The 27,138-nt window shown below is 38.8% G+C and overlaps 1 protein-coding gene across 2 annotated transcripts in view; it reads left to right on the forward strand.

Annotated features, from left to right (window-relative positions):
- Positions 1–27,138, forward strand: part of Mrps27 (mitochondrial ribosomal protein S27) — a 96,041-nt gene that overhangs the window by 15,285 nt on the left and 53,618 nt on the right. For both annotated transcript variants that reach the window (XM_008838477.3, XM_029566148.1), the window contains 2 exons: positions 5,028–5,098; positions 7,595–7,653. In XM_008838477.3, coding sequence (XP_008836699.1) covers positions 5,028–5,098; positions 7,595–7,653 — 130 coding nt within the window. The remainder of the gene's footprint in view (positions 1–5,027; positions 5,099–7,594; positions 7,654–27,138) is intronic.

Below are 27,138 nucleotides of genomic sequence, written 5' to 3' on the forward strand. Positions count from 1 at the left end.
GTCGTAGGGAATAGTCTTTTGGGTATATGCCCAGAGGTGGTATGGCTGGGTCAGATGGCAGATCAATTTCAAGTTTTTTGAGGAATCTCTACACTGACTTCCACAGTGGCTGTACCAGTTTGCCCTCCCACCAGCAGTGAATAAGAGTTCCCCTTTCTCCAAATCCTTGCCAGCATTTGTGATGTTCATTTTTTGAATCTTAGCCATTCTAAGTGGGGTAAGATGAAATCTCAAAGTGGTTTTAATCTGCATTTCCCTGCTGACTAAAGATATTGAACACTATTAAAAGTATTTCTCAGCCATTTATGTTTCATCTTTAGAGAACTACCTGTTCATCTCCTTGCCCTGATTTTCAATTGGTTTGTTTTTGTTTGTTTTTGATGTTTAGTATTTTGAGTTGTATATTCTAAATACGATCCCTCTGTCAGAGGTACAGCTGGTAAAGACTTTTTCCCATTCTGTTGGTTGCCTTTTCACTCCACTCATAGTGTCCTTTGCTATGTAGAAACTTTTTTGTTTCATAGGTTCCATTTGTCAGTTGTCAAACTTAATGCCTGCACTGTAGGAATCCCGTTCAGAAAATCCTTTCCTGTGCCTAAGATTCAGTGTATTCCCTACTTTGTCCCTATCTGATTCAGGCTTACGTTGTACAGGTCTTACATTGAGGTCCCTGATCCATTTGGAGTTGAGTTTTATGCATGGTGAGAGATAGGGATCTAGACATGGAATGAGTAGTATGTATCAGTATGTCCCTCTGAAGTTTTTTAGTTGTCTGACAAATATGTCTAAGAAGAAATATTGCTTAAAAATTAAGTCAGCATTTAAAATGACTCACAAAAAGATGATATAGTTCATCTTATTCCAGAAATAGAAGTTTATTTATTTTTATTCTGGGGGTTTTTTGAGACAGGGGCCTCACTATGTATCCCCAGCTGACCTGGAACTTGCCATGTAGACCATCCCAGGCTGGCCTCCATTAGAGAGATCTGCCTGCCTCTGCCTCCCAAGTGCTGAGATTAAAGGTGTGTACCACCATACCCAACTCTGAAATAAAATTTCTGATATATATCTTCTTGGAGCTTAGAAGCAACATCTAAATCCAGTTTCTTCCCTGCATGGTAATTCTCAAACATAACACACTAGTCTGGCTGCCCCACCAGTTGCTGGAGCTGTTGCTTAAAGAGTTGGATACCCCTGGTCTACCTTAGACCTGTAGAATTTGATTCTCACTTTGGGTGTGAGGCCTAGAAATTCAAAGTTTTAAACCCTTAAGAAGTTCAAATGTCCCAGTAGGATTGTGTGCGTCACACACCAAATTATAAAAAGTCAGGATACTCAGTAAAACTTTTTATGGCCTTAGATCCTCAATGTCATTACTGTCTTCAAACAGGGCACTTTAAAACTAGCCTGCATTTCATCTTCTAAACATTTCCACATTGTATAGCTGAAAGCTCTGTTAAATGAAGAATTCAGATTTCAGATCTGTTTTTCCACAGTCTTTGTTGCCCACAGCCATCAGTTGCAGTATATGTTCCTGAGGAGCTGAGAAACAGGCAAAACAAGATCTTTGGCTCAGCCCATTGAACAGAACTTGGGCATCTGCTGGCCCCTCACTGAAGCATAAGTGTGGCTTCGACTATGGAAGCCCACAGTCCAGATGCCTGTGGTGCTGGCCCTCTGGAGGCTGCAGCTGTCCCACCTTTCCTGGCTCTCCTCACTCTATGCTGTTTTCTGCCTCATTCATCACATTAGTGCTATAATGTGAGGTTACTGGTTACATACTGTATTTAGCAGCAAACCTTTCTAACTTGCAGTATGGAAATGTTATTCATCAGATGCAGACTCTGCAACTGTTGCCTTTTTTGAGGCCCTAGCTGATTCCACTTGACTGAAGATGCCTTGGTGTGAAGGCTTCAGATGGAATCTGTTTGCCATGCTTAAAGGTGATCAGCAAAACTTCTCAATCCAGTTTTAGGTGAGACACTGCACTATGTGGAAGCCACAAGGGAAAAAGACCTATGGGACTTTTTAATTCAGCTGGTAGCTCCTGATCTTTTCTTTCTAAAAAAAATATAGCCAGGCGTGGTGGCGCACACCTTTAATCCCAGCACTCAGGAGGCAGAGGCAGGCGGATCTCTGTGAGTTCAAGGCCAGCTTGGTCTACATAGTGAGTTCTAGGAAAGCTGGGGCTACAGGGAGACCCTGTCTCAAAAAAAGACAAAATAAATAAATAAATAAATTTGGGGAACTGGGGAGATGGCTCAGTGGTTAAGAGCCCTGGCTGCTCTTGCAAAGGACCCAGGTTCAGTTCCTGTCACCCACATGGTGGCTAACAACCATCCATAACTCCAGTTCCAGGGGATCTAACACCCTCTTCTGACCTCTGCAGGCATTACAGAACATAGGTACACTTATACGTGCAGGCAGTACACTCATACACATAAAAAATAAATTATTAAATACATATATATATTTTTTTCGAAGAAAGGGGATTCCTTTTACTGATTGTTATTGTAACATAAGAGTGAACATAAAGATTTGGTAGCATAAGAGCTGTTTGACATCCAATTTATGAGCAAGTTTATTTGACAGTATTAATTTGCCTTAATAGGAAGGATTTTTAATGATTTGTTTGTAAGTTTTATAGATTTTATAATCACGTTTCAATCTCTTAAAATAGTTATAAAAAGGCTATTTGTTTTTAGGAGTTTTGCAAAGTTGTTTTTCCCCATTTGTTACTAAGTCATAGGGACTGGTCCCCCAGGGAAAGAAGGAGAGAAGATGTTCAAATACACACAGTCATTTCTGCACATTTCATTACTGGAGATTAATTTCATCCATTAGGAGTATGAAAACCTTGTTAGTACAATCACTGAGTATTTGTCCTGCCTTTTATTAATTTCTTAAGCTATTTCCTGAGTGTTCTTCATGGAACCCTTCCGTAAACTGAGGATTTATCAGTGAATGCAGCCCTTGCTTTTCTTTACTGTAAGAGACGGGGAGAAAAAACAGCTTATGTGGGCATTTGTAGTTCATAGAAAATATTTTGGTTCAGAAAGAGAATAACAGGATTTGACTTGTCTTTTAAAAGCGTCTCTCAGCCTGCTCGGGTAGATTGTAATGGTAAGGTGGTTATTTGTGTGTGTTTGTGTGGATGTGGTGGGTGCACATGACCATCTGTGCATGTGTGGGTGGAGCACAGAGGACAGCCTCAAGCTTCATTCCTCAAAGCTTTGTCCACTTTGTATTTTGAGACAGGGTCTCTCACAGACCTGGAACTTACCTAGTTGGCTAGGCCAACTAATCCCAGCAGCCTGCCTGTCTCCATTTCTATGTTCTGGGATAGCAAGCACATGCAACCATGCCTGACTTTTTACATACATGCTGAGGACTAAGCTCAGGTCCTCATGTTTGTCTGGTAAGCACTTTATCAACTATGCTATCCCCCTTCCCCCAAACCCCATGGCAGTTATTAAACCATGCTCAAGAAGTAAAAGATCCATAGCTTAGCAGTAGAGGTGAAGAGATAGATATGTATATATTTCAAACCTGGAGCCATAGGAACTGCTGACTAATTGCTTATAGAGTATGAAAAATAATGGGATCAGGGATAACTCTGGCTTTTTTGACCTGAGTCAGCCAGCCATCGCATTTTACTAAGCTGAGGAAAGCTTATTTAAGGTGGAAAGTTGAATTAAAAGGACATCTAATGCTGAGAGACTCATTAGACACAAGTGGAGATATCACGCATGCATTTGGAAATGCAAGTCTGGAATTTAAAAGGCCAGAGTCAGGGTAGATATGTACACATGGAGCCAACAATGACGATTAAAGCTGTCGGGGAGACTGACTTCATGGGGACTGAGTGCAGTGGGTGAAGCCTAATATACTCCTCTACTGAGACTTGGGGCAATACAGGATCTAGAAACAGAAGAGGTGATCCTGAGAAATGGAGGGGAGCTAAATATTTTCTTGAAAGGTACCGCTAGCTAGCTAGCTAGATCAAGGAAAATTAGAGAGAATTTAGCCACTGGATTTAAAAATCTGGAGGTGTTCATTGGTGTTAGTAGAGTTACGGAAACCCAAATCTGAGTAAAGGTAGGAACAAAGAAATACTGATGGTTGTATCGAAATTGAGTCTTTCAGGGAGTCTTGCTGTTTAGGGGCACAAAGTAAAGAGGTAACTATGGAGCAGATGAGGGCGTGGGAGGGTCTTTTGCTGTTTTTAATGCCATTCATCCTTTGTCACAATAGAAGGCAGAATGTCTGGACACAGATGGTAGTGGCCTGGCAGATTTGATGCAGGGAGGATGACATTCTTTTTCAATGCATTGTTTTCTCAGTGAAATACAATAAAATCATGAGCTAAGAATGAGGGGTGATAGAGGATATTGTAAATTTGAGAATGAGATGACTTGACGTAAACAGTTTGGAGATGGTCTTGCCTGAGACTTCAGATCATTTTAGACTGAGATGAAACTGTGATGTCAGAAGTACCAAGTATTTTCAAGGATGGTCTGTTGAAAGGACCCAACTAGTGGCAAAAAATCACTAAGGACAGTCAGGGAACATCTCCGATTTGTTGAGGGAGACTTTTAAACTGACTAATCTATTCATCTGGTTCACAATGTGGAAGGAATAAATGGGTAAGCCAGGAGAGGCCTCCTTCCCTTGCTTTCTCCTCTGGTTTCTCTCCCTAGAGTCTGACAAAAGTGGTACTTTATGCTTTTTTTCCAGAAGTACTCTATCCATTTCTTTTAAAGCTAAATATATGCTTTTAAATATTATGCTTTCTCCAATTCAACAAATCATTTTGAAAACTTTATGGATGGCCCTTTAAGTGTACCCTCTAATTTGTATAAAACAGCTTCTGAAAAAGAGCAAGAGTGAGCATCTGTTTTAATACTGACTCTGACTTTGTAACACTGGCGGCCATCTGGCAGGAACTGTGTCTGTTCGATTTTGCTTAAGAAATGTATATATTTAACAGGGTTCCTTTTTTTTTTTTTTTTTTTTTGTCTTCACAGCTGATCTTGCATCTTTAATGGACAAAACATATGAAAGAAAGTTGCCTGTTAGTTCTTTGACAATATCACGGGTAAGAACATTTAAACATAATAGTTTCAAAGAAGAAAGAAAGGCAAGACAGGCGGTATTGATGAGCTGCTTATAAAAACAATAGTCCTCATAGGAAATATTTTTCCATAGTGTAATATGTTTTTGTAATTACTAATAGATATCTCATGATGTAGTAGCTCAAATAAAAGGTAATAGATATACCAGACTCCATAGTTAGTACTATATATCTGGTTTAGTTTTTTTCTCAGGATACATTCTTTTTTTTAATATTTTATTTTTATTTTATGTGTATGGATGTATTGCCTACATGTATATATGTGCACCTGTGTCATGCAGTACCCATGGAGGTCAGAAGAGAGCATTGGATCCCCTGGAACTGGAGTTAGGACAGTTGTTAACCACCATGTGGGTGCTGGGAATCGAACCTGGGTCCTCTGTAAGAGCAGTCAGTGCTCTTAACTGCTAAGTCAGCTCTCCAGCCCAGGATACATTATTCTACTGTATGATAACATTTTTTTAGTTGATACATCCTTCAGAGTACTGGTTCTAACAGTGTTTTCAACGGCTGATAAGAATATATAAAAGAGGGGCTGAAGAAATGGCTCAGCAGTTAAGAGCACCGACTGCTCTTGGAGAGGACCCAGTATCGAATAGCATCACCCACATGGTTGCTATCAACTATCTGTAACTCCAGTTCTAGGATCTCCAATGCTTTCCTCTGACCTCCAAGGGTATTACATGACATCGGTGCACTTACATACATGCAGGCAATATGGTCATACACATGAAATAAATAAATAAAATATTTTTTTAAAAAGAGTATATAAAAGAGTGAATGTTAACATAAAACTGACTGCTGATAGGTAGTGAACCAGAGGAAAATACCAGGCTAGGAAGCAGGCATAGTTATTGGTAAGGACCATTACAGAATGTCTTCTGTGCCAGTTATTGGACTAGTTTCTTAGTATACATTATTTCTGTTCATTTTCACAGGAGCCATATAAGATAAGCATTCCATTTATGAAACATAAACTGATTTAATCACTTTCCAAGCTCATACAACTTATAAGCACAAAGGTTAGAACCTCGAAGTTCTCTTCTGTTGCCTTCATCAGATGTGTCTGGTCTTGTTTTGATCATGATTTCAGGTTATGATAGTGGGCAGCATGGGCTCCTCTTGATTACCTCATTTCCGGTGTGAAGACAGGATCTCCCTCTGAGAGGGGATGAGATCTTATGACAGCTTTTTGTAGAAATGAATGGCATCCTATAATATGAAGTATTAGTCAGTTCAGATGAAGGAAAGAAATAATCTTTTCTTTCAGTCCCAGGCTTCTCTTTCTTGTTTTTTTCCATCCTCTTCCTAATAGGGAAACAGTTCAACTGCCATAGCTTAAATTTTGGGGGCTCACATTTGTCATAGTGGCACCATTGGTTTCATCACAGTGGTAAAGCCCTCTTGGGCTGTACTACCTGACTTTAGACAGCATTTGAAGGTCTAAAGAGCTTCTGTGTGTGTTTCCACTGGAGCCCTATACTCCTCAGGGCAGGAGCCTCTGGCTGTTTATGCAGATGGAGCAGCTAAGTCCCAAAGGGGCTGTGCCATCTGTTTATGCCACAGCAAGCTATCAGGAGAGCTGCTTCTCAGGCTCAGGGCTTGTGTTTGTACCACATGTTATCTGGCCTTTAATGGATATTTAAATCAAACCCGCAAGTCCTAGTTACTTTTAGAAAGTCTTGTCTTTTTACTCCCTTCTCCCTCTTCAAGGGGTTTTAGTTACACTCGCAGCGTGCATGGTTTCTTACTTTTTCTCACTTGTGATTTTCTCCTTGAAGAGCAGAATCCATCCTTGGCTTATTTTTTTCTACTTATTTAGATTATTGGTGAGAATATGCTCCCAAATTTTTCACACTTTATCTTTTTGTTTTGTAAGTGTTGGAGATTGAACCCAGAGCTCATGAATGTTGGTCATGCTCCGCCACTGAGCTATATCCTCAACCTCAGTGCTCAGAGAGCTTGTGGTTTGAAAGGAGGCTTGTTGGTAGAGGAATGCTACATTGTTTCATATCAGTACTAAAATTAGAGTGAAAATGACTATGAACTGAATTCTCTACATTTAGACTTTTATGTTTTGAACACAAGTTTTTTAGCCATTAAGACATTTTAGCCTTGTATGTTAGGATGTAGAGAAAAGTCAAGGGTCTAAAGTTAAATGTGATGAGTGATGACTACACATAAAAAAATAGTATGGGAAGCTATTCCTGTTTGAGCAAGGTTCCAGTTTGGCTTTTAATTCAGTCATTCAGTGCCCCACCTCCTTTTTTTAAACTGAAGTTGTTCTACACATGGAAGTGGGGCCATGGTATATTCTTCATTTTCATCAGCCTGAAGGGTTTTCAGGATGGAGGCATACCACAGGAGAATTGTTCCAATGAAATGACCATCTATCTTTTTGAAGATCAGTATGTGAACTAAACCAAATATATGGCATAATTTTTATTTTTTTCCTTTTAGTTTGTGGACAACATTTCATCTCGAGAAGATATAGATCACGCAGAGTACTATATTTACAAGTAAGTGTTTATTCCATATGGCTGATTTCACACCCACTTTCATCACCTTATTTTCCTCCTCTTCTTTTCTGCTGCTGTATCTCTCTCTCTCTCTCTCTCTCTCTCTCTCTCTCTCTCTCTCTCTCTCTCTCTGTATGTTTAGGGATTGAACCCAGGACCTTACACATACTATACAAGTGCTGTACCACTAAGCTATAGCCCCAGAACAGTGCTGGGGAATTCAAATTCAGGTTTTGCATACCAAGCATACGTGTCACCACTGGGGTACACTCCCAACCCTCATTCCCCCTTTTAACAAAAACATGGTGTATATTTTGTGTTTGATACCTCACTATATAAATTTATGTTTTAGAGATCTTTCATTAGCAGAAAGCTTCAGTTTTTTACAGCTGTATCATATTCATAATTTGTGTGTGTATTTGTATGTGTGTGTGCAGGCACATGTGTGCACATACATATTGAGACTAAAAGATGAGCTTGGGTACCATTCCTCAGTTGTCCACCATCTTTTTTTTCAGACAGGGTCTCTCACTGGCCTTAGGTTTGCTGATTGGGCTAGGCTCGTTGGTCTGTGAGACCCAGAGATCTGCCTGTCTAACCACCTCCCCAGCACAGGTGTTACAAATGCTTACAACCACACCCAGCTTTTTACATGGGTCATGAGAATTGAACTCACTTCTTACAAGACAACCACTTTACTGGCTGAGCCATCTCCTTACCTCCCTCATATTTTCATTATTTAAACTGGTGCCTCATTAAAGGATTTTTAGACTTTTCTCTATTTTTATTATATGTAATTTATCATTAATACCCTTGCAAATATATAATTTTTTACATAATTCTCATGAATCTATACACTTAAAATTTTAACAGCTGTTACAAAATTGCTTTTCACTGATGATTTGCCAGTTTACATTCCTACCAGCACTGGATAAGAAAGGCCTCTCTACACAGCGTGGGCAACAAAGAGCCACTGTTTGGATTTTTGCCATTCTGATATGTAAAAAAGTTTTATTTATGTGCACAGGTTGATGTGCACAGGTTGAGTATCTCTTACTAGAAATGCTTGGGGTCAGAAATATTTCAGAATTGTGAGCTTTTTGTATTTTAGAATATGTGCATAGAGCTCCACAGCCCCTAATATGAATATCTAAATCCAGAATGTTCTAAAACCCAAAACTTTTTGAGCATTGTATCAATGCTTAAGACGTTTCAGATTTTGACTGAGCATTGCAGATTTTAGATTTTCAAATGAGTGATACTCAACTTGTATATTTCTTCTGTCATCTTTTTTGACAGATAGAAACAAACTGTATATGAACCAGGAGTGATGGCATGTGGATCTCTGTGAGTTCAAGGCAAGCTTGGTCTACGTAGTGAGTTCTAGGTCAGCTGGGGCTATAGGGAGATCCTGACTCAAAAAGACAAAAAGAAAAGAAAAGAAGGAAACACACTATGTAGAACTATTCATCTCATCACCTCTTTTCAATTAGCACTGAAGTTTAAAATGTTTAGTAGCTCATTCTTAGAGCTGTGAACAATTCCTCTGTGAACTAGATATGCTTGCCTACATGTACGAAGATGTTCGGTACAGCATTAGACTAGAATAATCTAATTCTTGTGAAATAGAATTGTATAAGTTATGATTTATCCTATTGGTTGATTTCTTTTTTTCACCTGTCAGATATCTGTCAGAATGATGCAGTTAAATTTTTATTGTGATTGCTATTTTTAAAATCTGGTTTATGGGGCCTGGAGAGATGGTTCTGCAGTTAAGAGCACTGGTTGCTCTTCTATAGGACCCAGGTTTGGTTCCCAGCATCCACATGGTGGCTAACAACTATCCTTAACCCCAGTTCCAAAGCATCCAGTGCCCTCTTCTGGCCTCTGTGAGCATTGCATGATATAAGCACACATATATTCAGGCAAAACACTTGTACACTTAAAATGAAAATAAGTAAAATTTAAAATCTGGTTTATGATTTGCTTTATCTTCTACAGTCCAAAAATATGTTTATGTTGAAATTTAAAATGTGTCTAGTAAACATTGCATTGGTGTCCTATTTTATTTTGCATCGTTTCAATAAAAAGAATTTTTAGCTATTTTCATCTATCCCTAAAAGTTAATGTTCTAATTTTAGTGAAAATTGACTCAACTTTCTTTTATTTGATTTATCTAAATAGCAATGAGGCTTCCCCCCTCCCTGAGCTGGATAAATTCTACCACCTTTTTCATATTTTCTGTTTAAATGTAAATTTCAAGTAGCCTGTATTCCATACCTTAAAAATGGTTGGGATTTTTTTTGTCATTTTGTTTTGTTTTTTAATCTAAGCTTGCTTTCAGCAATATCCTAAATTGAGATTGTAGGCCCTGAAATCAGATTGCAAGTGCCCTCTTACCCTTCCTGAAGGCAGATGTCGTGGATCCCTGATGGGAGGAAGCTCTGCTCCCCATAGGGCCCTTTGGGTCACAGGGCACCTGTAGTGGTTTTCTCTATATTGAACAGTGTATTTGGGCTGGTATCTGAGAAACTCTTATTCTTTTACTTTGTTCATATCAAAATGCAGAATATAGTTCCTATTTCTAACTATCTCTTAGAATTCCATCCTCTAAGACACACTCATAGATTTGAGAGAAACCTGTCCCAAATTTACAGGTACCCATCATTAGTTTAGCATGCTGTCTTTACTGAGAACTTATTATGGATTCAGACCCTGTTCAAGGTTCTGGGCATATAGTGATGAATACATCAGGCATTGTCCCTGTCCTCCAACATGGAAGTATACCTGTAAGACCTTCCATGGTTCACATTCTTCCCGAGATATCCAATGGTCCAGAGCATTACCAAAAGACTAATAAAATTCTGTTTCCTATTTCCATATAGATTGTAATATGAGGCCTCCTGTCTACGCTGAACCTGAGCCACTGTCTGATATAACGTCTCATTTTCTGCTTTAACGAGAACTGATGTTCTAATTAAGATTTTTTTATTTTAAATTCTATTCTCTTTCATTACCAAGAAAGTTAGCTAACTTTTTCTCAGCTTTTTTAAAAAGGACCATTTTTATGACTTCATGGGTACTGTTTTGTCTGTGAGCACCTAGGTAGAAATATAGACAGATAATGGAGGTCAGCTTGGTTCGCTCACTGCCTAAATGTCTTACCCCTGCTTCCCTGTCTCAGAGAATATACAAAACACATGTGCCTCAGGAAAAAATAAATAAATCATAAGTTACAAACCCTTGGGGTTTTTCTGAAGTAACTGAAATCAGGGGTTAGTATTAACAACACCAAGAGACCTACTGCTCTATGGTTCCTATTTCTACTAATTAGGTCTTCTGTGATTTGATGTGACTATAAGCCCTACACAGAATGACCTCAGACCTCTCAGAGGGACCTTAAAATCACAGGCCTAAGAGTGAGGAAATGTCAAGCTTCAGCTATCCTGGAACTCACTATGTAGACCAGGCTGGACTAGGTCTCTCAGAGATCTGCCTGCCTCCACTTTCTGAGTTCTGGAATTAAAGGCTTTTGCCACCACACCCAGCTGGAGCAACTTCTTAATCCTAGACAGCTCAGTTTCTATCTGGCCTGCCTACAGCATTTTTTATTCCTCAAGAAATTCTGTCATTTAGAGTAAAGCTCATCACCACACATGGCTTTGGCTCATCTCCTTCCCTGTCACAGTCTAGCCACTTGGCGCTACATGCAGAGTAGAGCCACTAACATATCCTGGCTGAAGAGTGGAGAACTGATGGGATTTTCTGCCTTTATATCTGGTGTGGAGTTGGCGGTTCCAAGCTCCAGCAGTTCTCAGGACTTGTGGCACATACCGCCTTACCATTTGGCAATTTGAAATCTCCAGAATTACACAGATATGAAATCTTAGGGACTTCAGCATCACTGGGGCACCAGGGATCTTTTATGGAGGGATGGAAAGACTGCTTTTGAGGCAGCAGAAAGGAGCAAACATCTGGACACTTGTGTTTGAGTTGTGCAGTAGTCTCTGAGCCACACTGTGATCAGTCGTTTGTGATAGAAAAGGAAATGTCAAGAAAAGGATATGATGCCCTAAACCAAAGCAGACTACAGATGACCAAGGCAGTCCGTAAGTTGACAAAGATAAAATAATAAAGAATAAAAGTGATTCAGACTGTGGACAGGTTCAAACAAAGTGAAAGAATCAAAACATAAAAACTTGATAAACAAAGCATGTTAAGTGTTGGTGTAACAAAGAAACCTGAGCTGAAATAAGATGCCACAAAGGACTTGAACCAGAGACAGCGTGCAGTAGGCATGGGAGGCTGGGAGGTTGGGGAAACAGACCCCAGAGAGCTCCTGCACAGATATCCTTCTGGCTAGCAATATACCTGTCTTCAAGAGTGTTTTTCAGGTTCTCTGCGAAGCCCTAGAGCTGGTTTCTCACTGGATCTTAGCGACATGGGGGAGGGCAATGAGCAGAGGGAGGGTGAGGCCCAGCTCTGCTGCCACAGGTCCTTTGCTCTACCAGAGAAGCCATGCCTCCAGCTGTTTTATATTTTGGGGTCTGAAGAGGACATTTAGAGAGATCTACAATTGGGTAAGAATAAAAGTTATATTTTAATTGTCACAAACTTCTCAATAATGTTTGGCATTCCTTCAGTGATGAATATAGACCACAGATGACTGTGCTATTTGCAGCATTTGTGTCTTTCTCCACAGTTGGAGTCCTTGGGGTTTTTTTATATCACATTTGTTGCAGATTTCTTTAAAATTATGCTCATCGCAGCTTAGAAATCAGTAATTAAACCTGCTGCTGGCTTGTGCTGTTTGTGGCATTAATGATGCCACACATATGTTATCTTATCTTGGGATTTCTTAGTATCTTCATAATTATATTTCAGTGTAATTGGTTTCAGTTATGAGAAGCCAGTTCCAAGGAGGGGTCCACAGCCCACCTACCAGAGGGCTCAAGATGCAAAAAAAAAAAAATAAAGTTAAGGGCCTGTTATGAGGTCTTGTTTGAACAGTAGGTTCTTTTGCCTGATCTTAGTCCCGCTTCCTTCTCAGGCCTTTTGGAGTACTCTAGGTTTTTGTTTTCCTTTATACAATGGCTTTCTTTTCTTACTGTAGTTTGTTTAGACCTTGTGGAAGAAGACTAGCATATAGCTAATAGATATTGTGATTTCCAGTTGATTAGACACAGTCCTAATCTCTTAGTGTTCCCACTAGAGCAGGAAGAAGGTGTTTGGAAATGAGAAGATTCTTCAGACCCCAAGACCAGTCAGGAAAGTGGGGCGGGGTGGGGCGGGACACAGTGGGCTGGACCACCATCCTTGGCCAGTGAGGTGAGATGTGACATGACAAACCATGCTAGTTCGGTCATCATCTGATAGAAGGGCCTAAGCATTGACTGCATTTATTTTGGGGATCTGTTTGTGCTTTTGTTTTGAGACAGGGTCTTATTTTGTAATTCTGCCTGCCCTGGAGCTCACTATGCCATAGACCAGGCTAGCCTTGAACTCAGAGAGAGCCTCCTGTCTTTCCTTCCCCAGAGCTGGTATTAAAGTTGGGTACAACCACACCTGGCTGCTTTTTATATTTGTTTTTATATCATATGCCAATTTTTAAAAGTAATTAAGAAAAAAAATTTTGAGAGAGTATTTTTGCTTACAACTCCAAGCCTTTTCGCTGCCATTTGAAAGAGAGAAGCCTTTCTACCTTTGTTTTTTAATTATCATTTGCAATATTCCTAAGCATTAGCTTTACCTTTCTATCTTACTGCTACAGAGGCTAAGACACAGATTGCTTGAGCACACCAAACAGTATGAGGGCAAGTCATTGCCCGCCTGAGCAAGGGGGTCACAAACTTCAGATACAGGCAGAGGGGCAGTGCTATAAAAACAGTGCAGGATTTTCCAGTGCAGAATTTTATCATGAAGGATCCCAGACAGAGCTAGGATTGCTTCCAAGGAAGCTAAGGCAAAAGGGATTCAAGAGAACATGGTGCAGAGCATGGTGAAACAGGAGGAAGCTAGAATAACAAATAAAAGGAAATCCATCGAGTTTCTTCAAGTCTGGATTATTGCCGCTGCTTATTCTCTGAGAACTGTAACACTCATCCCAGGTAGACAGAGCCCTATAATGAATCTTTTGTAGAGAGACAGTTTACAGTTCTCAGAAAAGAAACACGTTCTGAACTGGGCTCCCCAGTCCACGGATGCTGTCCATACATAGACCATTGAGCCTAGAGGTGGAGACAGATGCGGGAGGTAGGGAAAATCCTGCCATGGTAAAAGCCTTTATTTGCATGTTTATAGCAAGCATTAACAAATCCTGTATCTGCAGTTGATGTCTATGCTAATGGCATACAAATACAAGCCCTGAGGCTTTCTCCCTTCCACTTGGTGCCCTCTTCACTGAAAATGTTTGCAAATTGCAGTCTTAAAGGTTTATTTAGACTGAGTCATTTGAGGGACCACTGTGGTTTACTGAAGCATGAAATGAAACTTGTTCCTCTTACTCTGAGAGCATTAATAATCAGAACTGATCATTTAACCTGCAACATAATAATGGTCATTCCTGAAGGGTGAGAGACATCGCCAGTGTATACAACATATTCTCTCTTAGGAATTTTACTGTTTTGAAGGCGCCTTGTGGTTTTTAGCAAGAATGTGGAGAATGCTGAATTCATTATCATACAGTGAAAAAGACTTGCAGAGCTCAGAGGAAGATCTCTTTTTCTATGAATGCGGATCCCCGTGTTGTCATGGAGAGCAACATACCTCCCAGTAATGACAAGTCCAACTGGGTGGCTGGCCATATTCTGACAGTATATTCATCCATGCCATACCTTGGCCTCAAGCATCCTTCATCGTTTACCTAGTTGACCTGGCAGAAAACAGGCTTCCTTAGTTGGAGATGGATGGCAGGTCAGGAACAGCTGGGGTGAGGCAGATGGCAGCCTGCATGTCTCCAGGTCCTGGGTTGGCAGTCAGCCAAAGAACCAAAATAGCTTTATTTTTCAATCAGCAGAAATGCCGTGATGGCTCCTTGGAAGGCGAGAGCACTGTTCCAGGCCTGTGTTGTAAGAATCTATTTCTGCCTGTGGGGAGAGGGGAAGTGGGGTTCATTAGGAATAAGGGCATGCAAGTTTATGCAGTGGACATTTTCCTTTGAGTCCATGGAGATTGTGTTCTTCAGCAGTAAAAGGCAGTCTTAAATTTTCCTGTTAACATACTCTGTGTACCTAAACATAATTTTTTTTAAGTCTAAGAGTCTAAGGGGAGGCAAAAAACTCTTAGAGCAATTTTTAAAAGCACTTCTATACTTTAGTACTGCTGAGTGCTTTGGTTAGTTTTAGTTTTCATTTGGTAATCCTTGCCACAAGCCTGGGAGATAGTTAATGATTTTTAATGACCCTGTAATTAGACAATAGCAAATTGGCAGAGGCATAGTTCATGCCTCTCCAAAGATCCACAGGGCCTTGGTGATGAGGAAAGCACACCCCCCCATACACATACACAGAATTTGGATTCTATGCTTTTCTTCCCTCTGGTCAGCCCCGTGATAGGAAGGGTATGGGGGTGAAGCTTCCAGGTATTTTCCTGGCTTTGGGGTCAACTTTCCCAGAGTGATCTGAGATGATTATCCTTACTCCCCTGGTGTGATGAATAGGTCCCCAAGAGGCTCACACTCCATGGCAGTTCAGGCTGCTAAAAATATCCATGTGTCAGTCTGTACAGATGTGTGCTTTCATTTCTGCAGGGTCTGTAAGGAGGAGGAGAAAGGCTGGAGCACATGGAAGACAGATGTTTAGCTTTTAAGGAAATTATCAGTTGCTTTCCAAAGTACTTAGACCATTTTATAATCCCAGCAGTACCCAATTTCTCAGTGTTTTTACTAACCAATCAGGCTGTACCAGTGCATCTTTATCTCATTGTGATTTTAATTTGTAATTGTCTCATGATAACTCCTTTGGCAAAATGTTCAAATTTTTTGCCTTATTTTTTATTTGTTTTCTTGTTACTGAGTTTGAAAATTCTTTTCTCAGTCTTAGGTTTTCATTCACTCAGCGTGGTTTTCAAAGTGTGGTTTTACCTTTGGTGGACGTCTACTTTATCACCTTTTTTTTTTTTTTTTATGGATTATATTTTTGGTGCGATCTAAAAAATCTTTGCCCAATTCAACACTACAGAAATTTTTCTCCTATATTTTGCTTTAGAATTTTTTATTTTTAGGATCTAGAATTAGATCTACGATTAAACGTGGCTTATTTATTGTATATGATATGAGGTAAGGCTCAAAAATAATTTTTTGGCGTAAGAACCACCTAACTGTCCCGGGGCCATTTACTGAAACACAATGTTCTTAAGTTGCCTCGCACTTCTGCTAGTGTCATGTCTTCATATTGTTTTGAAGACTGTTTTGTTCCACTCATCTCTGTTTTATCTCTTGTTGATACAAATTCATTGTCTTGATGGATATAGTTTACATATATATTTTATTTATTATTTTTATTTTCTGTGTATGCGTGTATTGCCTGCATGTAGGTAAGTGCACCCATGTTGTACAATGCAGAAGACAGAAGAGGCTAACGGATCCCTGGAACTGGAATTATGGACAATTGTTTGCTGCCGTATGAGTGGTGATATTCAAACCCAGGTTTTGTGCAAGAACAGTCAGTGTTCTTAACTATTGATCCATCACTCCAGCCCCGGATATAGTTTTCAAAGATCTTCTAATTAGGTGACATGAAGCCTGGCGTGGTGGTGTACACCTTTGATCCCAGCACTCAGGAGGCAGAGGCAGGCAGATCTCTGTGAGTTCAAGACCAGCCTGGTCTACATAGCGAGTTCCAGAGTTCCAGGCCAGCTGGAGCTACAGGGAGACCCTGTTTCAAAAAAAAGATTCTCTGGAACTAGAATTACAAGTGGTTGAGAGCCACCTGATATGGGTGTGGGAACCAACCTTGAGTCCTTTGCAAGAGTGGTATGCACTCTTAATTGTTAAACCATCTCTCCAGCCACAAGTGTATTTTTTTTTTTAATTTAATAACCACATGATTAGAAGAAGCATTTTATTACAGCTTTAACATACTCAGTAACAATTTCCAGAGCAAAGATATTTTTAGATTCACAGTTGAATTAATACAGTTATACAATATTGAGCTCAGTATGAATCCTGTAAGACATAAGCGTATTTTTTAATTCACTAAAACCATTCAAAGGAAGAATATGCTATAATCACTTCAATCAAAAAGATTATAAATTTTTTAGGATGATCGTCTATGTGTAACAGTTCAAATCCAGAAGATAATAGGTAAATTTGCTATATTTATGTAACAAAGTTTATGTTTTAAAATGTTTTGGGCAGATTGAAAGAAGGATAATGGTATTAACAAATATGCACAAAAAAAGGTAGAACTTTCATTGGAATGTTGAGGTGAGAGCTGACTTTGTAGGGGCTGCCATCAGAGAGAGTAGGGCCTCTTGGGGAGTAGTGAGAAATGAGGTCAATAGATTCTAGAGGAAAATGCTGGCAGGAGAAAGGGAGAGTTTTAATCTGCTGTCAGTATATGTTGATAATAGATATATGAATTGGTACCGCACCCAAGCTGGGCATTGTGGCCCATTCCTGTAATCCACACTCAGAAAGCTAAGGCAGGAGGATCATAAGTTGAAGTCTAACCTTGGCTATATGGTGAGATCCTGTCCCAAAAAAACAAACAAAAAAAAAGATATGGCATCTATAGAGAGAACTTTGGTAACATTTTAAAAATTATAAATGCATATGCTCTTTGACACAATTCTACTTTCAGATATTTAACCTCCCAGTACATGAAATAATACCCATTTGCAAGAAGTAAAACTGCTTACCAATAGAAATTTGCTTAAATTGTTTTATAAACATACAGTAAATGTTGTGCAGTGATTAAAAAGAATGAAGAATTCTTACATATTTATATTTCCTAGGGAGTAAGTTACAGAATTATTAGATAAAAAGAATAACTATAGAGCTTTGTTATAGAACAGTTATAGTTTATGTATTGTGTATACATGTGCTTTGATACATATGTGTATGTATATACCTGTTTATGTATGTACATAAAATGTCTTAGAATGGTAAGCTCATTCACACATAAGTTATTAACAGTTTCTTTCAGTGGGTTCACTTCGGTAACTTGCCGTTGAATTCTTAGATCTTTTGAAATTTATGTTTTGAGTGTATATCACTTATTCAAGAAGCATTTTTTAATGATCTGCAAGATAATCACTATCTAAGGAAGAAATGTTTATCATAACAAAGGTATTCCGTGAAGATTAATAGCAATAGATTTTTTTTATTGAAATGGGTAAATTTTAGAGGGAAGTTAATTTTCTCTGCATGCAGAGATAAAGGACTTGTCCTATATTAGTTGGCAGTAGATGTGAAGAGAGAAATGGATTTTGCACAGGAAGAGAAAAAGATAAATCAACAGACTTAACAAGGAGATTGAAAATTAAGCCCTGGTTAGTCGGAAAATCACTAGTACGCTGGTCAAAATACTGAGTTGGAAGTAGATTCAGAAAGCAGCAAGAGATTGGACATTTTCACTTTTTTATTATTATAAATATTATACATATTTCTAAGTTTGCTGCATCGTATTTTCTGCCTGCTGTCTGTAATTATACTGTTAGAGAGGAACTGGCCATAGACTGTTGAAGGAAGAACAATTGCCAAAACATACCCATTAGATCTTCCTGGCATTCTGGCACCAGCTGGGAAATCTAAGACTGGGTGACCTCTGAAGTCTTGTCAACATTAGAATCTGTGAAACTGACATTGAAGTGAGTGATTTCTGTGAAGCCATGCAGCAAGTCCAAGTTCTAGCAGCTGTGGAGAGAGGTTTATCAGTTAGCCCAGGGTACCTGCTTGTGCCAGTTCTTTTCCTTCAAGCACTCTAGGCAGTAAACAAGAACACAGAGCCCTAATAGTCCTTAAAATACTTTATAACAGAGTGATGAATGATCAATTAAACCTAAAGAAAGCCTGACATATAAAAAGCGACAGTAAGGAGGAGGGAAAAGTACTTAAAGACCCTAAAATAGTCAGAATGGTATGAAAAGATCTGGAGTTCAGGACCAGTTTAATCTCTACTTTGATCTATAGCTTGGAACCTGTTAAACTGACTAGATATCAGCTTCTTAGAGGAACACCTGATCTTGGGTGTTTCCCAAGAATGTTTCATATCTGAAATTCCGTTTCATAGTCTCACTGAATAGCTTTTTCACCAGAAGCCTCAGACTTTGAGGGCATGAGGTTCTTTCTGATCTGCTTTCTTTCTTGGGAACTGTACTCACCTAAATGGTATTATTGAAGTTTTAGCCATTTTAGTCATGATTATCAAAAGAAAAGCTAGTAGATGTAGAATTAGACTACAAAAAGGACAGGGGATTTCTCATCTCTCCGGGTTTGGTGCGGGCTCAACTTCCTATCTTTATTTGCAAATTGAGACTTATTTTGTGCCATATGTATTTGATATTTTCATATTGTCTGTCTCTGAAAAGTCCACAGAGTAAAGATTTTTGATGACTTGCACATAAATGTGATTTAAAAGGAAAGGGCTAAAGTAAATCTCTTCTAATGGCTATAGAACCCTTTGTGGATTTACCCCTAAAAATGCCACTAAGATTTCATGCAAAAAGATATTCTCTAAGTTTTTTGTTTTTTGTTTTTTTTTTTTTTTTGCAATGTATTTCTATGACCAAAATATCTTTCTACTGGTTTTCCTAATTGAGAGGACATAATCAAAGTCCCAGGAATTACAGTTTGTAGGGCAGAGTAAAAGGCGTAGCAGATGTTTATTATATGAACTCTCCTTTGATAATATTTTGCCTGTGAGGCAGTTTGGGTTGAAGATAGTTTCAGAATCATTTCATGAGCTGGAACAGTGTTTAAAGAAGAGTTGAACAGATAACCAGAAGCTTCAAGGAAAGATGTGTGGGAACAGAAGTTGCAGTTGATTGCATCATGGTTTTTGAGAGCAGAAGCAAATAAATTCTTGAGTATTTCCAGATGCTCTGTGTCTAGGGAAGAGGACGTTTGAGGAGCTTTGCTGTGACTTCATTGCATGGTCATGACTGCTGTCATTTTCATGACACTTTCAGTTATGTTTGTTTTAACCAGGCAATTTTTATATTGTAAGATCTTTTCTGTTCTTTTTAATAACAGTGCTGATTTTAGGATAAATAGTATCACCCTTTCCTGGCTAGTAATAGGCGGAGTTTACTTAAAACTTTACTTTCAACTCCAGGCTAATAATGCAGCACTTGAAGGAAATCCTATCTGCCGGTTGTTCTGCTCTCTGGGATGGGTACTGCCCAAAGGTGAGACTCAAACAGATCATTAGTCCTCATTGCTCAAAGCCCTGGCAGAGTTTTGGTAGGAAAGACACAAATTATTTGATGAGATGAGACTCATGTGGATCTTATAGGTACAATTACTGTGGTTCTCTGATTGCTGAGTTAATAGCAGGTAATAAGAGTTACCAGGTCTGGCACACTTACATACTGCTGTCAGAGCCCAGCCAAAATGGCCTGCAGTCCTCTGGGTTGCCTTGCGCTTTTTGTCTTTCCTGTGGTTTCTCTTCTCTTGTCTCCTACAGGATACAGCCTGTGTTTGAAGGCCTGTCCCACATTCTGCTTTAACCATACTTGCCCTGACTTTTGCTATTTTAATGTAATCTCCAACCATTCCTTAAAATTATAGTTTAGTTATTTATTGACTAGTCAACAATCTGTTTTTCTTTCCTTGAGATGTGCTAAGAGTAGATAAGAGCACGGACTCTGGAGTCAGTCTGCCAGGCTTGCAGTGCCAGACATGGCATATGTTAGCTGTATGGTTTAGTTTCTTCAGTCTCCACCCATCTTTCTTCCCATGAACTGGGCATTAAAATCATAAAGTAACACTTTTGTTCTAGGGGACTTCGAAAAACTCTTTTAAAGCTCTCAGAACAGTCTTGAAGCAAAGAAAATGAATGTTCAATCAATTTTAGCTTTAATATTGACTGTGCTATATTTTAACATCTTGAAGAGCAAGGACTGTTTCTTCCCCACACTTTTTTTATATTCAATTTTAGGTTTCTAAAACCATAATTCCCCAATGATCATTACTACCAGCTTCAGGGCTCAGAAATGGGGGGAAATAGATGCTTATGAAGACTGCTAGTTCAACATTAAGATGGAAAGAATATTACATTTGGGGGGACCTTCCTCCCCCTAAAAGACCATGCTACTTGAAGCTGCCTTCCAAACTACCCATATTGCAAAGGTTTGGGAGATGCAACAGACCAGAAGGGGGCAGTAGAAAATCATCTGCTTGCTGCCCTCAGAAAAGGGGAGCCTGAAGTGATTCCCAGTTAGGAAAAAACTGTACCAGACCTCTGATGAAATGTTACTGAGTCAAGGTGCAGAATCAAGGTGCAGAATAGATACCAGACAGGAGCTCTGAAAGCTGAGAGCATTCAGACAGCTGAACTAGAGCTTGAAGGTCTGCTTCCATTAATTTTAGCTGTGGTAGCGCCAAAGAGCATCTCTGAATGGTGGAAGCTGTTTAGTGTCCCACTGTTGATTTTTTTTGCCTAGCTGGAGAAACTGAGCAAGTCTGTTTGTGTAGCCCATTGTTACATGGAAGACTGGCCTGCCGTGGCTCGTGGCTCCGGGTAAAACAGACAAGTTTTTCCATATTTTAGAAATTATTTCTTGCTTATGAAAGTAATTCTAAAATTGACTTTAATCTGTTTACTTGTGTTATTTTGCTTTGTTTTAACCTGAATGTATTTTTTACACACTTTATAGTATCTCCATTTTTCCAGTTTTAAACTAATTGAAATACTCAGATTTCATCTATAAATTCAATGGAATTTCAGTCAAAAATCTCATCAGAATTTTTTTTTTCCGACCTGAGAAGATAATTCTAAAATCAAATGAAAGAATAAAGGTTCAAGAATAACCAAAACTAAGAAGACTGGTGAATTGATTGATCCAGTAGATAGCTAAGAAGGCTTATTAGATGGTGTGATCAATGAAAATGAGATTGCTTAGGTTAAGGCAAGCAGACAGCCAGAGTAGAGAATCCAGAAATAGATCTCTGCATACATGGAAACTTGAGGTGTTTTATGTATGAAAGGGGAGGACTGGGTGGGTTGATGCAACCTAGAAGACAGATTTTATAGAAAAAAATGCACAAGTGTGCACATAGGGTTTTTTAAGAGTTAATTAATGCTATTTGGATGGTGGATTTTAGGGGAAACATGCAAATCTGTATGTTTCTGTTAAAGGGTAACAATCTAAATGAAAAAATCAAACTTTACACTTCTATCTGTAAGTAAAGGAGACTACTACTAATAGTGGTGTGACATTGGGAACAGTGGTGTTTTTTAAATGTGATATAAGAAAAATGTAAAATTTAAACTTACCCTGAAAGACAAGATTTACAGTCCATCTACAGATTATTGAGATAAGAGCATGATCAAATAGTAATGCAGAGTAAGTCAGAATGTTTGTAACATACAAAAGATGCTCAGCCTGATCACATTAGTTGGTGATTTAAATACATTTTTCTTTTTTAATATTTTCTTTATTGTTTTTATTTTATGTATATGAGTGTATTGCTTGCATGTATGTATGTGAGTGCACCCATGTCGTGCAGTGCCATGGAGGTCAGAAGACGGCTTCAGATTCCCCTGGAACTGGGGTTAAGGATGGTATGTAGCTGCCATGTGGGTGCTGGGAATCAAACCCAGGTCTTCTGTAAGAGCAGTCAGTGCTCTTAACTTCTGAGCCATCTCTCCAGCCCCAAATACACATTCTTCACATCAGATGTTGTAGTGGTTTGAGAATGTCCCCCATAGGCTCCAAGTATTTGGATATTTTGTCCCCAGTTGATGAAGTTGTTTGGAGAGGTTTTTAGGAGGTGTGACCTTGCTGGAAGAAGCATGACACTGGGGACAGGCTTAGAGAATTCTTAAGCCTTGCTGGTTCCCAGTAGCGCTCTGCTCCCATTTGAAGATGTGGGCCCTCTTCTTTCTGCTCTGGCTACCTCTTGCCATCATGTCTCCCTGCCATGATGGACTCTGATTCCTCTGGAACCATAAGCTCAGATGAACTCTTCTTTTATAAGTTCCCTTGATCATGATGTTTCATCACAGCAACAGAAAAATAACTAATACAGACACAAAAATAAAAGGCTTTATGGTAATAATTGTAACGAAAAGAAGCAGTAGGAACCTTGATTTGCTGCTAGTAGAAGATTCAAGTTTAAAGACACCCTTGAATAGTTGAATACTTTGGCAATGCAAAATAAAACTGAGGTGAGCATGGTCTTCTGTAGCACTCTACACCTAGGGACATACCTTGAAGGAACTCTGGCATGTGTAATAACTAAACTATCAGGAATTTCTGTATAGCATTGTTCATAATAGTTTTTTAAAACTAGAAGCAGCATAAATGTTCAAAAAACAAATGTCATAGATTTGTATAATGGAATACCATGCAGCAATAAAAATAAAAAATATTTTTAAAAACCACACAGTGGGGGGGATGGGGACATGGGTCAGCGATTATGAGCACTGGACCTAGTTCAGTTCCCAGCATACACTTCATGACTAACAATCATCAGTAACTCCAGTTCCAGGGGACCCACCACCCTCTTTTGACCTCTGCAGGCATTGTATACACATGGTGCACTTGTATAACATGTAGACAAAACATCCACACACATTAAAGTATTTTTTAAAAACAGTAAAGAAAGCACAGTGAAGTGCCATATATAATATACCATTTGTGTAATTAAAATATACAAAGCAGTATCATAGTTTGTGTGGCTCCTTTGTAAAGTGAAAGCAATAAAGACATGCTCAGGAATGATAAATTACATAGGCTGTTCTCTACCTATAGAGAAGGAAGATGGGGTGTGAGTAGGATTGGGAGATAGATGGGTGGATGGATGAACTTCAGCTATATGTTTTATTTAAAAAGAAAAGTCTGAAATAAGTGTGACAGATGGAAATAGTTGAGTACTTGGTGGTTATCTTCTGTATACTTTCTGAATGCCTAATTTTTTATTTATTTCCTATATAGGAAAAAAATCACTTTACATTTGTTTGAAACAATTTACATGAATATATTTGGGGGTAATTCTTTCTCATTTCTTTGAAAAATTCTGATTAAAACCTGTGGTCCAACTTAGATCAGAGTCTACTTTGGCAAAATGGAGAAGGTAGAATGCTTGGGCAAATAACTGCTGTGAGTAATGTTTAAATAAGGACCTTCTAGGGTGCCTTCCAGAGGATGGGGTGAGGATTTTATTTCTCAGAAGAAAAAAGGATAATCTTATAAAATCTTGGTTAACTACAAGTTCAATATGTAATATATCAATATAAGATATATATTTTGGAAAGATTTTGTGATTCATTTTCATTTTATAATTTTTTAAAAATATTGTCGGGCATGGTGGTGCATGCCTTTAATCCCAGCACTTGGGAGGCAGAGGCAGGCGGATCTTTGTGAGTTTGAGGCCAGCCTGGTCTACATAGTGAATTCCAGGATAGCTGGGGCTACAAGGAGACCCTGCCTCAAAAAGACAAAAAAAAACAATTTTTATTTTTTTTTTTTTATGTGTATGAGTGTATTGCCTACATGTATGTGAGTGCACCCATGTCATGCAATGCCGCAGCGGTCAGAAGAGGGCTTCAGATTACCCTGGAAGTGGCGTTAAGGACAGTTCATAGCCGCCATGTGGGTGCTGGGAATTGAACCTGGGTCCTCTGCAAGAGCAGTCAGTGCTCTTAACTGCTGAACCATCTCTCCAGCCCCTCATTTTATAATTTTTATAATTTGAATTTCTAAACAGATATAAAGATAGAATAGTGTGCATTCTCCTTTACCCACTACCCAACCTCAGCAACTACTATCACATGTAGATATTTTTTCATTTAGATCAGAGGTTGGCAATTTTTTTGCATAAAGGACCAGATAGTAAATACTTGGAGCTTTGTAGGTCACATACAATTCCTTTTGCCATCTCCTGTCTGTCAGAGGTCCCAAGTGCCACCCCAAGGTTCACTGACAGGCTCTGTGGACTAAGGGTGCTTAGCATGTAGTTGTACTCCTGGCTAAGCCAGACAGTGCAGAGAACAAGGTGCATGGGACAGTTTTTCTGGGAATCTCAGTAAGACCTCCTAAGAGTCATCTCTGCATGGAATCAGAGAGGACAGGCTGAATTTCTCCATCTTCAAATTGCATTGGTGTACATGAAGTGTTGTCTGCCTGGGAAGCTCATCAGAGTCTTGATGTCCAGGGTTTTTATTGGGAATTGGTCACATAGGCACCTTCGGCCTGACACATATCAAAATTGTGTGTTCCTAGAAGGAAAAAGCATTCATCATAAACCACATTGCTCATATCGGAGCTATGCACAGAAAGCCATTCATTGCTGTCTTAGAAATAGTAGAAACTTGCCTGAAATCCGAATTTCCAGGTGCCAGTCAAAGGCTACCCAGCCTTTCGAAGGATAACAGTCTCAGGCCTGATGTATCAAAACCATATTTAGCCCAAAGGCTGTACTAAGAGACCATGGGTGTGGTGTGTCTTGTAGGCTCTGGTTCTCCAGTCTCTAATCTATACCCTCATCTATTCCTTGTCCTTAAGATGTGGGCAGGAAAGGAGTGGAGAAATCCCAGTGTGTCATCTCACCATCCTTTGTGGAGAAGAAATGTAAAGATTAAAGCTTAAACTAACTTCTAAGCCCTGAGCTATTGTAAGCATGGAGCTTAAGGAGGAATTATCAGTTGGATGGTCATCCTCAGCGTAAGCCTCTATGTAATGCTCACCAGCCCTGAAAATGGCTGGGGAATAGCAGGTGGCTGGCATGTGCTCCTTAAGCTGAAAGATAACCTTGTTATTTAACAAACATTCAACTTGGAGGAGTACTTATTATTTGTTACTATTGATCATTTGACCTTTCATATAGGCATTTCACCTACATAGCTACCGTACAATGATTAAAATCAAAAAGCTTAACAACAATTCAATACTTTAACACACACATTTGTATTCAAATTTGTCATCGACTCATTAGTGTTTATGATTTTCTTCCTATTCCAGGATCACATATTGTATTTAGTTGTCATATCTCTTTAGTCTCCTGTTTCTTTATCTGGAATAAACAGCAGTTCCCCAGCTTTTGTGTTTGTGCCTTAATATGAACATAATTCAATTTGTTTATAAAAAGATCTTATTTTCTTGCTCTTTGTAATAATATTTTATGGATTTAGTGGTATCCTGTAAATCTTTTATGAAATTTATTTCCAATATTTGAGGGTTTGAAGCTCTTAGAAAGTTATTTTTTTTTAATTCCTGTTTCCAGTTGTTTACTACTATAAATGCAACTGGTTTTTTTGTGCCTTGACCTTGTATTTTGAGACCTTGAGAGTTCAGTCCTCAGTGCGAGCAATTGTCCCTAGAGTTTTTGATGTTTTCTACATTTTCTGTGTTACCTGTGAATAGAAGTGCATTTACATCTCTTTCCAAATTGTAATTTCTTTTTCTTTTCTTACTCTACTAGGTAGGCCCTCCAGTGCAGTGTTGAGCAGAAGCAAGAGCTCGCTCCCACTCTTAGGGGAACATGTCTCCAGTTTTACAGTTGAGATGGTATAGTGCAGGTTCTCCATACCTGCTCTTTACTGGTTTAGGGAAGTTCTTTCCATCCTCGGTTTGGTGAAACTTTTTATTTATTTTATTTTTTTGGTCTTTTTGAGACAGGGTCTCTCTACAGCCCCAGCTGGCCTGGAACTCAATATGTAGACTAGGCTGGCCTTGAACTCACAGAAATCCATACACCTGTCTTTGCCTCCTGAGTCCTGGCATTAAAGGTGTGCTCAACTTTTTATGGTAAATGGCTGCTTAATTTTGTTAGATGTTCTTTCTACAATATAGAGAATCATATGGGTTTTCTTTCACTTTTATTTTGTTAATTTGGTGGATTAGTTCCATTCATTTTTAAATGTTAATCCAGCCTTGCATTCTTGGAATGAATTCCAAAGAATGTGCTGTTAAAGTTAACAGAGTTAAGTTAGTAATTTATAGAAATAGAATTGTGTCTATATTAATAATGCTTATTATCTGTGAGGTTTTTTTCATTCAGAATATCTGTGGTTTTGACATCAGGCTTATAGTATGTTGTAAAATGTATCAGGAAGTAGTCTCCTTTATTTTCTGAAAGTGTAGCATATTATTTCAATGTTCGATTGCATTTATCAGTGAAGTCATCTGTATTTGGTTTTCCTTTAAAATATCTTCAATTAGTATTTTTGAATACTTCATGTTGTCCTTCTATTTTGTATTATACGATGTCTAGATTGACAGTTCTTATATGCATAAGAACCATTCATGTGCCAATGAACTTTCTTTTGTCTTTCTATCATTCTACTGGACCACTAGCCTTTTTTTTTTTTTTTTTTTTTT

This window comes from Nannospalax galili, unplaced genomic scaffold (genome assembly GCF_000622305.1).
Source record: "Nannospalax galili isolate Female #2095 unplaced genomic scaffold, S.galili_v1.0 scaffold898, whole genome shotgun sequence".
In the NCBI taxonomy this organism is placed as follows: Eukaryota; Metazoa; Chordata; class Mammalia; order Rodentia; family Spalacidae; genus Nannospalax; species Nannospalax galili.